Source organism: Ammospiza nelsoni, chromosome 9, assembly GCF_027579445.1.
Source record: "Ammospiza nelsoni isolate bAmmNel1 chromosome 9, bAmmNel1.pri, whole genome shotgun sequence".
NCBI lineage: Eukaryota > Metazoa > Chordata > Aves > Passeriformes > Passerellidae > Ammospiza > Ammospiza nelsoni.
In genome coordinates this window covers 8,592,688-8,608,332 of record NC_080641.1, presented here as the reverse complement: position 1 = coordinate 8,608,332, position 15,645 = coordinate 8,592,688, and the positions used below count along the sequence as shown (strand labels likewise).

Below are 15,645 nucleotides of genomic sequence, written 5' to 3'. Positions count from 1 at the left end.
CCAAGCTGCCTCACAGTGCCAGGACCAGCCCGGCTCCACTGCAGTGACTTTCCTTGTCCCCCTGGGAGAGAGTGTGGGAGCAAGGACATCCCAGAGCCTCCAGGAGCTGCCCAGGTGTGGGGGACAGGGGACAGCCTGGCCCCAGCAGAGCTGGGTGGGTCTGTTCTGCAGGCACTGGGGTGACCAGCATGGGGACACCCCATCTCTGTGACCCCAGGAGACAGAGGGCTTCCTGCCAGCACTGCCACCTTGTGCTAGAGGGCTGGTGAGGTTCTTTTAAATTATTGCAAACTGAAACCCAAAAATACATCTCTGCAATGACAAAACAGTGCCCTTGGCTTGTGGCATGGAGGGGCTGGGGTGGTGCTTGTGGCCTTTGCTATTTGTTTTCCCATGGCCCTGCTGCTCCACCAGCCACCTCCTGGCCGTGCTGTGGTGCTGGGGGGCCCTGGGCAGGCAGGCGGGGGGGCTCAGGCACCTGCAGGGCTCCTTGGGGATTTTGAGGGGTTCTTTTTTCCAGCCATGGAAAGCAAAACACATCCTTGGAGGGTCTCCAGCAGCAATGGCTGCCCTCTGCACGGTGGTGCCCCACATCTGGGCACAGCTGCCCACAAGGCTGAGGTGATCCCAGAAACTGCAGATGCTGCTTATGCCTCAAAAACCAGGATGGTGATGCCTGGCAAATGCTGGGGGGAGAGATTTTCCCACTCCCTGGTGCCAGCAGACCCCGAGGTTGTCCCGGGAACAAGAGTCAGGTAAGGAAGAGTGGAGATCGACGCTGCTGCACCTTTATTTAGTGTTCAAGGGAAGGGCACCACCAGCGACAGAAAAGCAAATGTACACAGGGAAAGGGACCAGAGACACTCGGGTGGCTTGTGGTGATGCCAGCAGCTGGGCCACCCCCTGGACTACCAAAGGAGCGCTCCTCCATGGGAGTCATTCCCCAAGGATGCACAAACACGCTGGAAGGAACACGGGGATCAGAGGTGTGCAAACAGCAGCCAGCAGCGAGCCCTGCGCCCTGCCCACACCCGTGCTTCATCCCCACCGAGTGGGTGGCACAGACCCTGCTACAGCCAGCCTGGAAAGCAGACACCGCCTGTGCCCTGCAGGGATGCTCTGCAGGACAGGGAGCCACGGACACTGCTACAGCCAGCCTGGAAAGCAGACACCGCCCATGCCCTGCAGGGATGCTCTGCAGGACAGGGAGCCGCTCGAGCCGTGAGTGCGGGCGGGCGCCGAGCGAGGCACCACGTGTGCGTTACTGACGAGCGGGCGGGAGGCTCCGTGCGGCCCCGCCCGGCTGCGGAAGGCACCGAGCCGCCGGCGGTGCATCCTGCGCCTGCGGAGGGCGGGGGGCCCGCAGAGCTCCGAGGGGGAGGAGTGTTCAGTTCCGGAGGTAAAGCCGTCCGGTGGCAAGATTCTAAGGCGGGGGGTGGATGATTTTGGGGGTGATTTGCAATTTCAGGAGAAGTCTTTGCGTCAGCGCCAATTAACTTCCTCCCCCAGCCCCATCTGGGAGCCATAAGCCAGGCTGTGCTGAGTCTTTTCATGTTTGCAACTCAAAATATGGGAGCAGACTGGAGTAAGAAACCGTTTTTGCTTTCCCCCATCCCACAGTTGGTGCTTGCAGCACGGTCCCTCTGCCTGTTCCTCTGCACTGATACTGCCCAGGTGAGCTTCCTTCACATTTTTGGTACTGCCCACCTGGCTACTCCACATTCCCTGGAGGGAATCCAACCCTGCTGAGACAACTGGAGTGACAAACAACTGGGAGGTAACAAAAGGACTGGGGAGGAATTAGGAAACATGATCTAGCTTTGAATCTCCTGCCTTTTGGTTGCTTACAACGGAGGTGTCCAAAAAATAGCAGTTGGGGAAAATTAAGACATCCTATTTACAAGTTCATGTACACTTAAAATACATCACTGAGCACTGTTCCTCTGATCATGTGTGTCAGAGAGAACGTGGCTCTAATGGTCATCAAAAAAATCTTTTAAAGTTTTTTTTTTTTTCTTAAAAAAAATAAGTTATTTTAGACTTGGCAAATCACTTGCCAAAGGGAAGCAGCTGTTAAACAGAAGCAGTGACTCAGTTATACAAGGGCAAAGAAAGCATCAGTCAATGAGCTTTAGAGGCCTGTATAATGAGGGAGGCAAGTTTAAAAGCTTCAAGACTCTCCCTGTGTGGCTCACAGCTGATTGCCAGCGCTCGGTTTGCAGCCCCCCAGGTCTGAGGCCTGGGGGTGCCCATGGCAGGACATGAGACCCCACAGCTCTGCCCTCTGCCCAGGGAGGCGGCAGGAGAGCTCCGCCAGGACTCACCGAGCTCTCGGCAGTGAATTGGTGCTACAGAGCCCGCCCACAGGAGGCAGGGAGGGGCACGGGGAGCAGGGCCAGGGCTCCCCTCCCTTGCTGTGGCTTCAGGGGGTTCACCCTTCCCAGTGATGCTTGAGGCTGGCACTGGCAGCGCCGTTTGTCATGCTCAGTGTAATGCTCAGGGACTCCTCCCCGTCCCATCCTCCCCAGGGCTCGCTGCTCTGTGTCCAGCGGCTCCTACCTGCAGCGGGTGGGTCAGCTCCCCCTGCGGCTCCAGGGATGCAGCGCCGGAGCCCAGGCCCAGGGGGCACCGCAGCGGGAGCGGAGGCAGCCCCAGCGCTCCACCCCCTCCCCGGGGCCGGGGGAGACGCCGCAGTCCTTGCAGGAGGATGCTGAGAGCTGCCGCGGGTGTTCCTGCCGGGGATCTCTGTGGGCGGACGGAAATGGGCAGAGTTTCATTTCCCCGCGCTGCCGGGGCCAGGGGTCGGGCAGGGGGCGTCCCAGGAAGTTCAGTTTTTGTCATCACAGCACAAAAAACAGGATGAGCACCACTAGCAAGATGACGAAGAGGACAACAATTGCACACCACTGCCGTCGATCTGGAAAAAAAAGAAAGCATCAGTCTTCCTGCTTTAGCAGAGAAGGAAAATTTGGTTCTGCTAGGAACCAAATTCAAGCTTAAGCTACAAAAAAACCAAAACAAAAGTTCCTGTGGGAGAATGCCTTACTGCACCACAGCCTTTCTCCTCCAGGATACACTGGGGTTTGGTAACAGCTGTGGGAATTCTGAGCCTTCTTCCCAACCAAGTTCAAACAGCTTTGAAAAGCTGGCTCAAAAGCAATTGGGAGGAACAAGCAGAGAGCTGCTGTGTTTGCTGTTCATTCATGGAGCAATCTGTTTGCCAGAGGAACGAGAAGGGATCTGGTGAGAGCTGCCCAGAGGAGCTCTGCCAAGAAGAGATTGTGGCGGCTTCCCTTAGGACAGGGCCAGGAATCAGGTTTCCCTGGACATCTTTACACCTCATTGGCTCATCACCTCTGAGAGCTGCTGCTGATGGTACAGCAGTGGGGACAGGGCTGCTGGCATCCCCTCAGCTCCTAGGCACAGCAGCTACCCCAGAAAGAACTCTTCCATTCTCCCTGGAATAGGTGATTCCAGCAGAAATTGCAGCTCTTTCCCAACACTCAGAAACACTCTGCAGAGATCCATGGGATTTCCCAGAGGAGAGGGCAGAGACACAGGGTTCACCCGTGTCTGTGCTGCTGCTGAGCTACTGCTGACCCAAAGTGCACCGTCAGCACTCCAAGTGGTCTCTCTGGGGCTGTATTCCCATTAGCTCATAAATCCCTCGGACAGCCTAATCCTGCAGAGCAGGAATGCCTTTCCTCCTGCCAGGCTGCTGCTTTCCCGAGGTCCTGGGCAGCCAGGGGAGAGGGGTGCTGCAGGAGGTGCTGCCTGGGCACGGTGCCAGGCTCAGAGGCAGCCACAGCCGGGACTTCCCGGCAGCCAGGCCCGGCTTCCTGTTTGCTCTGGCTCCAGGCACAGCCTTATAAGGACTTTTCTGTGGGTTCAGCACAGAATTCTGCTCTTTCCTCTACCAGCTGAGAGAGATGTGACCCACAGCAGCCTGCAGGCACCAGCAGCCCCAGGGCAGGTGGGATTTGGGAAGGGGATTGCTGCAGGCATTCGGTGTTTAATGGCACCTTGACAGCTTTTGTTCCACAGGCAGCCCGGGAAAGTGCAGCAGAGCAGGAGGCTGCAGAGCTTCCCCTCCCAGCAGCTAGAGGGGGATTTTCCCAGCAGCAGCAGCATAAATAGAAAGGCATCTGTAAATAAAACAAAGGGAGGGGACAGGCAGCAGAGCAGTGTCTGGGCAGGAGCAGCTGCTGGGCTTGGAACCCTTCCCCTTCTTTCAAGAACTGAGAGCTGCTCCCTCCCCTTGGCTGGCTGGGTGGGAGCACAGTGTCCCAGCCTGAAGATCCAGGGCTTGTTTCTCCCTTTCCAGGACTGGATCCCACTCCCCAGGACCTACCACTGGTCATGTGGGACACTTTGGCCAGTTTCTTCATGACGTTATCGAGGCGCGACTGAGTGCTGTCCAGCTCGTGGGAGAAGTCATCCAGCATCCTGGGGACACAGACACAGGGCACTGCTCAGCACGTGGCACATCCCTGGGCATTCTGCACCACGCTCACAAATGGATCCAAACACTGATGTGAGCAGAGCAGCACACCTTGGCTGACAAAATGAATATGGCCTCCTCTCCTGGGAGCACCCGAGGGAAGGGAAAAAGCTGCTGAAGCAGCAGCTCTGCTTTGGTGGAAGGTAACTCGGGATTCCTGCCAGACTGAGCCTCCCCTGGGTCTTTGTGGCTGAACTCTACACATCTGCAAGGTGAGGAGTGGGGGAGGGCCTTCCTCCTTACAAAAGGAAAGTCTCATTAATAATCCATGATTAGCATCTACATGTCGGCTTGGACTTTAAATCCCTTTTCTTGTTCAGGGCTTGCAGTTTAAACTAAAATCTTGTTTCAGTCATATATCAAGTGGGAATGAGATCTGCAGTTGCTTTTAAGGTGCTTTTCAAGCTCTGCATGGAAGTCACCCTTTTACTTCCTCCACACAGTGACTGTAATGAATCTGAAAGCCTTCCTGAATCTGTGCTTTGTCAATGCCAGTGCACATCCAGAGTCAAGGTACTAATCCCATTGTCTCCAGCCAGTGGGACTTTAAAGCTTAATGCATTTAAAAGGACAGACTCCTTCATTTGGAGTGCCAGGGCACTTGTTAAACCTTCATTCAGTGGGGAAAAACTCCCTGTGGTAGTTATGAGCTAACCTTGCAAGCACTGATGGCTTGTGTGATGATCTAGAAACAGACACACCACACCAATCTCCTCTGTGAGAGCAGAAGATTCTCATGCTGCACAACTTCACACAGGAGGGAGGTTCAAAGTTCCTCCTCTCCATCCAAGATGAAATCATTTCACAAGGGACATGGCCCTCCAGACTCCCACCAGCCAAACAAGGAGGGGTTTTAGCCATGAACCCTTCAAGCCTTTCTGGAAGCATAGCTCTTAGCCTGCACAACTGGGAACTTGTTTGCAAAGGACAAGAACTGGGGAAGAAATCTAATTTATATGTAAATGGATGGATGCAAAATGGCTTGGTGAGCTGCCCTTTAACCCTTTGTGTGGGTGAGGGTTATTTTTAACTTCAGTGATGAAGAGCAGCACTGTGCTGTGTGTCTCAGGGCACAGCTGAGAGCTCCTGGCCCCAGCAGCACAAAACCCTGCAGAGTGGAGAAGTGGGCAGCATCTGCACTGCACAGCCCCTCCCTCCCTTATCTGCTGGCTGCCTGAGGGGGAGCATGTGAAAAGCAGAGGAGGAAAGGAAAGGTGGCAGTTCAGCCTGCCCTAGGTGCAGCCTTCTAAAGGAAGGAAGTTGCAGTTGGATCCTTGGGGATTGCAGTACAAAATGCCTTCCACAGGCTGCCTGAGGGATCAGTGGATTCCAGGCTGTACCAGAGGCAGAGACAGGTGTGTGAGGACATCCAGCCATGCTGCAGCCAGCCCTGTGCCAGATTTTTGCCACCATGTCTCACACTTACACCGCCTGCTCCTCCAGCTCCCCGCCAATGCGCTGGGACATGTTCTTCAGCACGCCGATGCTGCCAGAGACCAGCTCCAACTGCTCATCCTGCTGCTCCACAATCAGCTGGGGCCAGAGAGGAGAGAAATGGGCAATTACAGATCTGCTGCCTGCAGCTGCCTTGGGGCCAGCCCATCCAGTGGACAGGCACAGGCTGCTCAGCCAACATCAGCTGTGAGGCCTGGGCTCAGACCTAAGCCACCAGGAATGAGGACTGCATTCCTAAGAAATGCTGGAGAGGAGACAGCCAAGAGAAAGTCTCCATGGCATAGCATCCCCATGGCACAGCAGGCTGCAGCCTTCAGACATCCCTGCAAATCCAGCCTCAGCTCATCCATGCTGTATGCACAGCTGAAGTGACTTTGGAAAGCTCCAAGGGCTGGTCATCAAAACCTTGGCAAGGTGAGCAAGCCAGGGAGGCACACTGATGCTGTGCCTGGGAAATGCTACCTGGAATGTGCCACAGCTAACACGGGGTTAATGCAAGCAGAAAGCTGTTGCAGCTTCTACAGCTAAAAATAACCAGCCTGGCTCTGAATGTGCCAAAGGAGTAAGTCTGCTGCTGTTTTAAGTCATTTTCAGGGCACAGTCACGCCAAGGATTAGCCTTACCCTAGTTACCTATTTCTGAGGCTGTTTATCCCCCTGCAGTCAGTAGGTAAAACGTGTCTGGAGGCCGAGGTGGCAGCAGGGCTCAGGAGCTTTAGCAGAGTTTGCCACCTCCGAGTCACTGCCTGTGTCAAGGCCCTGCAGTTCTCCAGGCAGACTCCCCTGCCAGCTGGGAAGTGCCTCACCAGGGGCTCTCCCAAGGCCTCACACAGCCCTTGTCACCAATCTCACGGGGACAAAGGCAGGAAAAGGAAGCAGGCACGTGCTCCTGCTCCCAGCCTGATCTGAAGGGGGATGCAAACAAACAACACCAAACATTTTCTAACCAGGGGAAGTTGCATAAGACAAACGGGCTCTTTTCTTTTTGCAGTGTTTCTACTCTTCCAAGGATTTCAGCAATCTTTGCACTATTAAATCCTAGTGTGCTACATCTTCTAGACTAGGCAGACACAACTGCCTCCTAAACCCAGCAGAAGCCCCACAGCTCCAGGGTTAAAAATCTTGTGCCCAGATCACCCAGAGCTGTCCTGCACAGGAAATGCAGGCACACACACATGCCACAAGCTAAGAGGAGAACTGTCAGGCTCCTGCAGCCAGAGCAGCCCCCTGGCACCCACTTGGCAAGCAAAGCTATTTAGTGTGTGGTGCCAGCTGCCTTACCTGTTGTTGAGCTTGCTGCTCCTCGATGAAATGTGAATTGGCTAACTGCAGCTCCCGGTCCAGACGGCTGTATCTGTCAGGTCCAGAGCTCCAACTCTGACTGCCACTCTCTCCCAGGAGTGCCTGAACAGATGCAGAGAGCTCTTAGCAACACCCCTGTGTCTGTCACAGCCCGTCCACAGGGTGAGCTGGGGAGGCAGACAAGGCAGCACTCGTGAACACAGGCACAGAGCATCCCCTTCCTCCTGCTCTGCTGCTGCTCAGCCAGTGCTGTCAGGAACTAAAGCAACACAGAGCCAAAATGCCAGCCTGGGAGTCTCTGCAGCCTGGCATTGCAGAGATGCCTCTCCAGCAGCAGGAGAGCTGGAGTGTGGCCTGTGTGTGCAGGAGGCCTGCTCAGGAGGCAGCAGTGTGTGCTAGGACATGTGAGCTGGGAAGTGTCTGGATATGCTGTGTTAACACATGTGCAGCTCCATCTGAGCACTCTGCTGCTAATGACAGGGGCTTAAGAGGGTCTGGATAAAGGACTTAACCAGTTGAGCTGACAGTAAAATAATGCAAACTATAACCAGAGCTGTGCTGTATGCTTATGTTCTATGATCCAGGCTGCCTGTCTCCCCAGCAGGCTCTTCAGCTGCCAGCATACAAAGTTACTCTTGCTACCTGTGAGAGATAAACTCTGCAAAGCCTGCAGAGATGTGGCTTTCCAGCCAAGTATGTCTGGTCCCTGAAAAGGGTTCAGGGAAATATGTCTGGTCCCTGAAATGGAAACAACCCAAGCTTCAGACGCTGGAGAATGAACATGAGCTGCATGTGAGGAACTGCACCCTGCAGCACCAGGGAAGGGTGAGGGACTCTGCCCTCCAGGCTGACTTGTAATGAGACCATCCTGCAGCTCCTGGAAATGACTGAGTATTTGTGAAGAACAGCAAGACAATGACCAGGCTGCTCTGTAAGGCTGAAAACCAGACAGTGTCTATGGTTCATCTGACTGATGAGGTTCAAGGAAGGGTGAGGACAGCTGACAGACTGACCATGCAGGAAGCCAGCATGACATCTGGCTTTTTCTGCCCCCAAGACACTGAGCAAGCTCCTGGTCCCTCCAGTCTGTGGCAAGGGCAGCTCCTTTTGATTTAATATTTTATTTAGTGCACTAGCTTTGCCTGCAGCTTCAACAGAAAGGGCCTGTTTGCCAGCCTGGGCTGTGAGGGTCAGGTCATTGCTCAGACACAAAGCCCAGCCCAAGCCTTGCAGTCTGGAGTGAAGGTGAGGGGCTGGGAAGGGAGAGGAAGGCAGCAAGGGGAAGTCAGCCTTCCTCACCAGATGTCACTGCATCAGCTGGGCCACATGGTCTCCTGCAGCTACCAGGAACCTCATGCAAAGGAAAGCAGCAAATCCCAGGGAAAGCTACAGACTTGTCTGAGTAAGGGTGTCAGGGACTTTGCTGCTGGGAGTGTTTGCCAAGCACATTAATTAACCTGTGACAAGCTCAGGAATGAGTTCTGTGCTTCTCAGTTTGTTGTGTTTGCCACGTGTGGTAAGGCTGATGCAGTACAGACAATTAACTGTATGAGGCACACATCAGCTTTTACTGGAGTGGGTCTGAAGTCAGCTCAGTATCTCCTTACAGCCTCTCCATCAGCCAGCAAGCAGCACAAGCTGCATCTATTTCTATTCCTTAGATTACAAGTGCAGACAACACCAGACTCCTGGAGCTCCTTCCATCTTCTTACAGGGCTATTACCAGAAGCAGCTGCCTGAAAGGATATTGCACCATCTTGGCTCCTAAATCCAGCAGAGTGCAGGATTACATTCATTGACATGGATTCTGAGCTGCTTCCCCTCAGGGAGGAGGAGGAGGAGGGAGATTTCCCTTTCCATGGGATGGTGCAATGCTGACAGCTGTAAACAAGCAGCTCTGAAGACAGAGCCAGATGGTGAGTGCTGCCTTACAGCTCTGAGAGGGGCTTGGGAGAGGCTGGCAGCCTGTGAGAACCAGCTCTCCCAGGGCAGCCAAATGGACACAGCTCACACCCAGCCTGGGAGCCCCTGCCCACACCCAGGGTCTGTAAGGGGAGGGACTCCAGACAGGACAGACACTGTAGCAGAAATAAATTGCCCATTTCTCATTCTCACCTGCCTGTTTTTCCTTTCAGCCAGTGCTTGCATGGAAGAGTTTGACATCTGATCCTTCATGTCCTGTTCATTCAACAAAAAAAAGGAGCATGTGAGCATTGGGTTTGAGGTGACAGGCAAATTCAGGGTGCTACAGGGCTGTTTATACCCAGACAAGGCTTCTACATGGGGGAAAGAGGGAAGGGAGGTTTTCTTTGAAAACCCACTTTTGAAAAGTAAACATACTGTAGACAGTTTCATTATTATACTAATACTGGAATCAACAGCTTTGGGATATTTTGAAAATATTCCTCATGTACTACTCATTTTTCTCCACGTTGACTTGTGAATAATGAATGTTCCTGTTGACAGAATGTGAGGAAGTGTTTGTCAAGGCCTTGAAGCCTGTAACCTCCTGTGCTTTATTCCCAGCTGCATCTGGTTTTATAGCAGGAGGTAGATTTGCTGTCCTGTAGCCATCCTCTCTGTCACTGTTCTCTCCTACCAATTAATTTCTGCTGGAGCTCCTGCAGAAGGTCCCTAACCACAGAAGGCTCCCCAGCACAATGTAACATAACCTGGTTTGCATAAATTAGCAAGGAGCCAACATCATCTGGCAGAGGCTGATCCACCAGGAGAGGATTCAGCTGTGTGTAACTGTTCAGAGATGTGCACCACATCACCAGAGAGCACCACCACATCCCACTTGGTTCATTCTCACTGGCTGCAGCACATCACAAATTTCCCCCATGGAAACTGGAAGCCAGCTGCACAGAGCCACTTATATATTTCATTTCCCAGTGGGAGACACTGCTCCAAAAGCCATTAGCCAGCATTTTTCAGCCAGGAGAAGAAGACCAGAGAGCAGGCTTGCCTGATCCTGCCCATTAGGGAGTGGACTACACCATGGGCAAGGCAGCAAACACATGCCTGCTACCTGGAGCCAGTGTGGTTGTGGGATCAGTTTCCAGGCAGCAAACCTTAGGAACTGCATCCAGACCACAGCACTGCAGGTAGGGTAACAGGCTTGCTGCCAGCCACACCAGTGCCTTCTGTGGAGCAGGAACATCAGAGTCATGAGGGACAGCAGAAACTCAGTGTAGCTATTAATGGAAAATTTCCCAACTAGCAGCTTGTTACCAGGCTTTGGAAAGATGTTTCTTCTCTATTTGTTACCACCAAGTTGTTAAAATCCCCTTTTTGCTTCTCAAGCATAAGCCTAAACTAAAAAAAAAGTCTTCCTCGAGTTAAAAATAAATCCAGTGGTTGTTTGGACTATTTTGCAGTGGTAGGAAGTTGAAGTCACCATGTCAATAACAGCAGGCTTTAAACACCTGTCAGTGTTCAAAGTGGTGTCTCTGTTGCTGAAAACCAGAGCTACAAATGGTCAGGACTGTTGAGATTTCCCTCAACTCTGAAGCTGCAGAGTTTGTACATTGCAGCCTGTTACCACAGGCTCCCAGAGCACTGTGAAGCCTTCAAGGCTCAGCAGCACAAAAAGAGGGAATTCCATGGGGCGCCTGTACCCCCAAACCCTTCTGGGCAGCTCCAGGAGGGAACGCTCGGGGAAAAGGAGGAAGCCTGAGACTCAGCAGGGTACAGCTTCATTCTCTGCTCTCCATCCCACCCCAGATTTCCTTTTTTAGTCCCAATTCCCCCCGGCCCTGAGGCCAGGGCAGGCTCCTTACCCTGACCACCTGGCGCGTGCTGGTGATGAAGGCTTTGCGGATGCCCAGCTCCGTGGCATCGAGGTTGAATTTCCGTGGGTTTGCCTCCACAATGCCTGGGCACCGAGTCAAGGAGCCCCCAGAAATGGGACTGGGTACAAACAAAGCGTGCCAAGGGGCACCTGTGGTGTGCCTGCTCCCAAAATGTGAGTAGCAAAGATGGAGCAGGAGACACGGCAGGAATGTGCCGTGCAGCTCAAGCACACACACAAGGTTTCTCTTTTCCACGTGTTTTTTTGGTTCTGAGGAACACAAGGGAAAAGGAGTATTTCTGGAAGGCAGCCTAGAGAATGAACTGACCCTGCAGAAATCCAGATTCACACAACACAGTAGGCTTTCTACAACAAAGCCCCTTAGAATATACTTTGCAAAAAGGCAAAAGGAAAAATCCTTGACTTAATGTCTCATTTGCAATTTGAGAAAAGCCGATGTGAACACAAAATTCAATCCCAAACAGTCCTGATTTTTGCAAAGACTGACAAGCACTGGGACTTGGCTATTTAGCACAACCTGAGAACTGCAGCTACCCCCAAAGGGCCACAAAAAGGATATTAATGGTTTCATCCAGGTCCTCCAGGTCCCACTCGATGCTGCGCAGGTTGTTCCTGAGCTCATTGGTGGTCCAGTCGATTTCCTCTCTTGTGGCGATGGAGGGATCCTGTAGGAGCTCTGTCCACCTCTGGAAGAGCCCCTGAGCAGTGTTCACAGCTTTCTGCACCTCCCTGCAGCCAGGAGAGTGAAGAGAAGCCCAAATTATCCCCAGCTGCCCTGCAGCAGTGACAGGCCCGTGTCCAGCTGAGCAGGGACGCCGCAGCTCCACCCCAAACATCTTCCTTCCAACAGCTTGGTGTTGATTTTGTAAAATAAGGATTTGCCCTGATCTCACTGCAGCATGAGGTTATTCATGAAGGGACCTATTTCTCCAGGGGAAGATGCTGAGCGTCACCAGGGCAGAGGGTCTGAACAAGGCAGCTCTTTGGCAATCCACACTTTGCATTCCTCTCTCAAAAATTTTTCCTCTCAAGGCCCTAAAATACCCATGTAAGATACACCAAGGTATCTTATAGATACACACAGAGCTACAGGAACTGTCCCCACACCACAGCCAGGCAGATTGTTGAGTGCAGAACCGTTTATTTTAATTAATCATTTAAAAAAATACACAGGCCTGCTATGGTGGCTTAGGAAGCACAAGATTTTTCTGCTGCTCTAAGCTCTTTTGGAGAGGAGTGCATTCACAGCAGGGGAAGGCAGTGCTGACAGCTTGCTTTGGGGCAAGCAGGTTTGTAAATTTGGGTCACAGACTCTCAGGGTGGTCAGCTGCATTTACAAACTGTGGTTCTGAGCTGTGAGCTGCTCCCCCAGGTTCACAGGGAGCTGGGAATGGGAAGGGGCAGGAGATCAGATTGTGGTGGTGGCCACCACGAGCTTGCACAGATGTTTCACCCCAGTGAAGGAAAGCAGGAGAGGCCCGGAGCAGATGAACTGTTCTGTCCTGCCAGGACTGCAGCTCTCTAAGTTCCACCAGGGCCTGAAGTTCTCCAGTTGCTGCAGTTTCTCAGCACTCTGATGTGTGTCCCTCCTACTGCTCTGCCACTCTGAGTGCCCTACAGCCAGCAGCCTGCACTGAGCGTCTGGAAAACTTCATTCCCTCCTCTACTTGCCAGCACAAGTTTTGGTTTTGTTTGGTTGTTGTTTATTTTGTTTTTCCACGCTTGTGGAAGTCCCCAGCAGCAAGAATGTAAAGCAGAGCTGGGTGTCCTCTGATGGGAGGAGCTACAGACACCAGGAAAGCAAACCAGGAGCAGTTTGGTGGCTCCAGCACCAGCAGCCCCTCTGACCTGCCAGGTAATAATTAACTGTGGGAGGAAGCGGCAGCACGTCCCCTTTCCCCTCCCTGCCCTTCCCCACACGCTGCAGGAACATCTCTGGAAAGTTTGACAGGACAGACGTTTGCTCCCCACCCATAGCAACTCCTACACCTTCCTCTTAGTTCAGCCTGCTAAAGGGATTCACTTTCCCTGGCTGCATCAGTTTCCCTTCCCACACTTTTGTTCTTGCATGGCTCTCCCAAACACCCCACCACAGCCCCTGTGCCGCCCCTCAGGACTGTTGTGCTGTGACACGGGGCACAAGACCAGCCCCCAGCACAAGCTGAAGGTGGCCCGAGGGCAGTGTTGAGTGATGGAGCTGCTTCCACAGAATCACAGAATCGCTGGGGTTGGAAGGGATCTCTATGGATCAGCCAGCCCAAAGCCAACCCCCTGTCAAGGCACTGTCACCTGGAGCAGGGGACACAGGGATACCTCCAGGTTTGGAGTGTCTCCAGCAAACTCCATGACCTCCCTAGGAAGCCTTTTCCAGTGCTCTGTTCACTGTAAAGTTCTTCCTCACCTTGAGGTGGAACTCCTTGTGTTTTAGTTTATGGCCTGTTGCTGCAAAGGGTCTGACAACATCCTCCTGACACCATTAGAGATATTTATATGGACTGATGACATCTCCTCTGTCGTCTCTGGACTAAGCAGGCCCAGCTCCTCCAGTCTCTCCCCACCAGAGATGCTCCAGACACTAAACCATCTTTGTGGCCTCCACTGGACCCTCTCCGACAGAGCTCCTTCCACCCCATTAATGACAATTTTCCTTTGGCCACCTCTAGCTGGTATTTCCCTGCGTTCTCCGCAGGCTTCCTCTCAGGGCCATTGTTTGTCCCACAGCTGCTCCCTGCTCTTCTCCACCGTTCCCCATTGTCCCCCCTCCTTCCAGCCGCCAGTCCCCGCTTTGCCCGCTGTCCCCAAGGCCGGGGGGCCCTCACAGAGCCCGGGGAGGCCCGGCCGCGGCCCGGCCCCTGCCCTGCTCCCCGCATGCCCCGCTGGCCGGGCCGGGCACCCGCACAGCCCGCGCTCAGCCCCTCAGCAGCACTGGGGGGCCCGGCCGCCATTTTCTCCCCCTCACACACAGACCCCCGCCCGCCGCTCGCCCCCCGCTCCGCGGGCCTCCCGAGCTGCGCGGCGGCCCTGCCCGCCCCCTCCGCGCCCGGATGAGTTCTCGTCCCTTTTCGCGTCCCTCTCCCCGCTCCCGGAGCGCTCGGAGCGCGGCGCTCACCCCTTCACCACGAAGAAGGGGTCCTCCATCGACATGGCGCTGCCGCCGCCGCACGCCACGGCCGCCGCCAGGCCACGCCCCCTCCATCGGGACACGCCCCCACAACGCCCTCGGTGGGCCACGCCCCCGCCGCGCGCCGGGAGGGCGGGGTCGGGTGACGTCACCCATCATGGCGGTGGTGGCGCTGTGTGGGCTCGGTGCGCTGAGGGGCCGCGGCCTTGTCCCGGCCGCTCTTCCCGCAGAGCCCCGGTGTCCCTCGTGTGTGAAAATTGCGTATTTTATCATTGGCTTTTCGCATTAGTTCAAATTAATATTATATGGGTTGCGTTAGAAAGTTATGCTGTATTAATTCTCTTAGGTAGTGTGTTAAATATAGTTTTAGGTTATAACATAAGGTGAAAATAAAAACTGTGCTATGTAGGATACTTTTTTTCCTAAAGAAAGGACTCGCACAGAGATAACGGCCACAAGACACCTGAATCTTTCACAGAAAGAGAATTTATTGCTCCATTATCAGAAATGAACTTCTTCCTGCCTCACTCAGCCATGAAGACGCAGTCAGGATTCAGAGGAAGAAGCTGACACTGACCAGACAGAATCCTGTGTTTGAATGGAATTTATGCATCATGGATGAGGTGTATGAATATGCAACAGGCTGTTGCTTTTAAGGGTTAATCCTCTGTTAACGTGGGTCCTTTTTCGGGCTTATTTTGCTCAGAAAGAGGTACCTGGACTGTCTGTAACTCTCTGTTTCTATTGTCTCATATTGTCCTAATCCAAATTGTCCAAATTATTATTACTCTAATTGTATTGTTATTTTTATAACCATTTTATTACTATTAAACTTTTAAAATTATAAAGACAAGTGATTGGTGTTTCTCCCATTCAGGTCAGGAGGGAGCATGGCGGTGCCACCTCCCCTCTCACCCCAGAGCTTGTGACACAGGGCTGTGCCCACAAAGGGCTGGCATATCTCCAGCTGGGGACACTCCACGACCTGTCTGGGCACTCTGTTCCATCCTACAGAGAAAAAGTTCTTCCTTTTGTTCAGCTGGAACTTGCTGTACATTGTTTCCCATCCTTTCCCTCCCATGTCCTGGAGCAGAATCTGCCTCCATCTCCTTGGCACCCTTTCCTCAGAGCCCAGAGCTGCCCACAACACTCCCAATGTGCTCTCCTCAGGGAGAATAGGGATGCAGGATCCCTGATCCCAACACTGCTCTCAGCAGCCCTGTAAGGACAGAGGTGGTGACATCTTCCCAGGCAGTGCCTTCCCACAATGGTCCTTAGTACCACTGTGCCACCAGCAGCACTGTGCAGAAGGTGGTGTGTGCCCCATCCCTTGGGTTTTGTGGATTAAAGATATTATTTTTTTTTATTTTATAGAACTAAAAGCCGCCTGCTCAATGCAGAGAGAAGGTGTTCAAGCACCATCTCCTCACACACCTGCAGTTAGCAGCAGTGT

At 53.4% G+C, this 15,645-nt stretch overlaps 1 protein-coding gene across 2 annotated transcripts; it reads right to left on the bottom strand.

Annotated features, from left to right (window-relative positions):
- Positions 1–766: 766 nt before the first annotated feature.
- Positions 767–14,256, bottom strand: STX6 (syntaxin 6). Of its 2 annotated transcripts, XM_059478639.1 has the most exons (8): positions 14,181–14,256; positions 11,631–11,800; positions 11,040–11,134; positions 9,373–9,435; positions 7,237–7,359; positions 5,928–6,034; positions 4,352–4,446; positions 767–2,917 (listed from the first exon to the last, which is right to left on the bottom strand). In XM_059478639.1, exons 1-8 carry the CDS (start codon positions 14,213–14,215, stop codon positions 2,841–2,843), a joined length of 765 nt encoding a protein of 254 aa, XP_059334622.1. In that variant the 5' UTR covers positions 14,216–14,256; the 3' UTR covers positions 767–2,840. The 2 variants fall into 2 exon arrangements, with proteins under 2 accessions (XP_059334622.1, XP_059334621.1); XM_059478638.1 differs by lacking the exon at positions 14,181–14,256 and having other exon boundaries at positions 11,631–11,907.
- Positions 14,257–15,645: the final 1,389 nt, after the last annotated feature.

Bases quoted from the DNA above. Each gene is read 5' to 3' on its own strand.
- STX6 (XM_059478638.1), bottom strand. From the start codon at position 11,907: ATGTTTGGGGTGGAGCTGCGGCGTCCCTGCTCAGCTGGACACGGGCCT. The intron at 9,436-11,039 runs GTAAGGAGCCTG...TTGAATGAACAG, and splicing joins GCACGCGCCAGGTGGTCAGG to GACATGAAGGATCAGATGTC. The intron at 4,447-5,927 runs GTAAGTGTGAGA...CTGTGTCCCCAG, and splicing joins GAGCTGGAGGAGCAGGCGGT to GATGCTGGATGACTTCTCCC.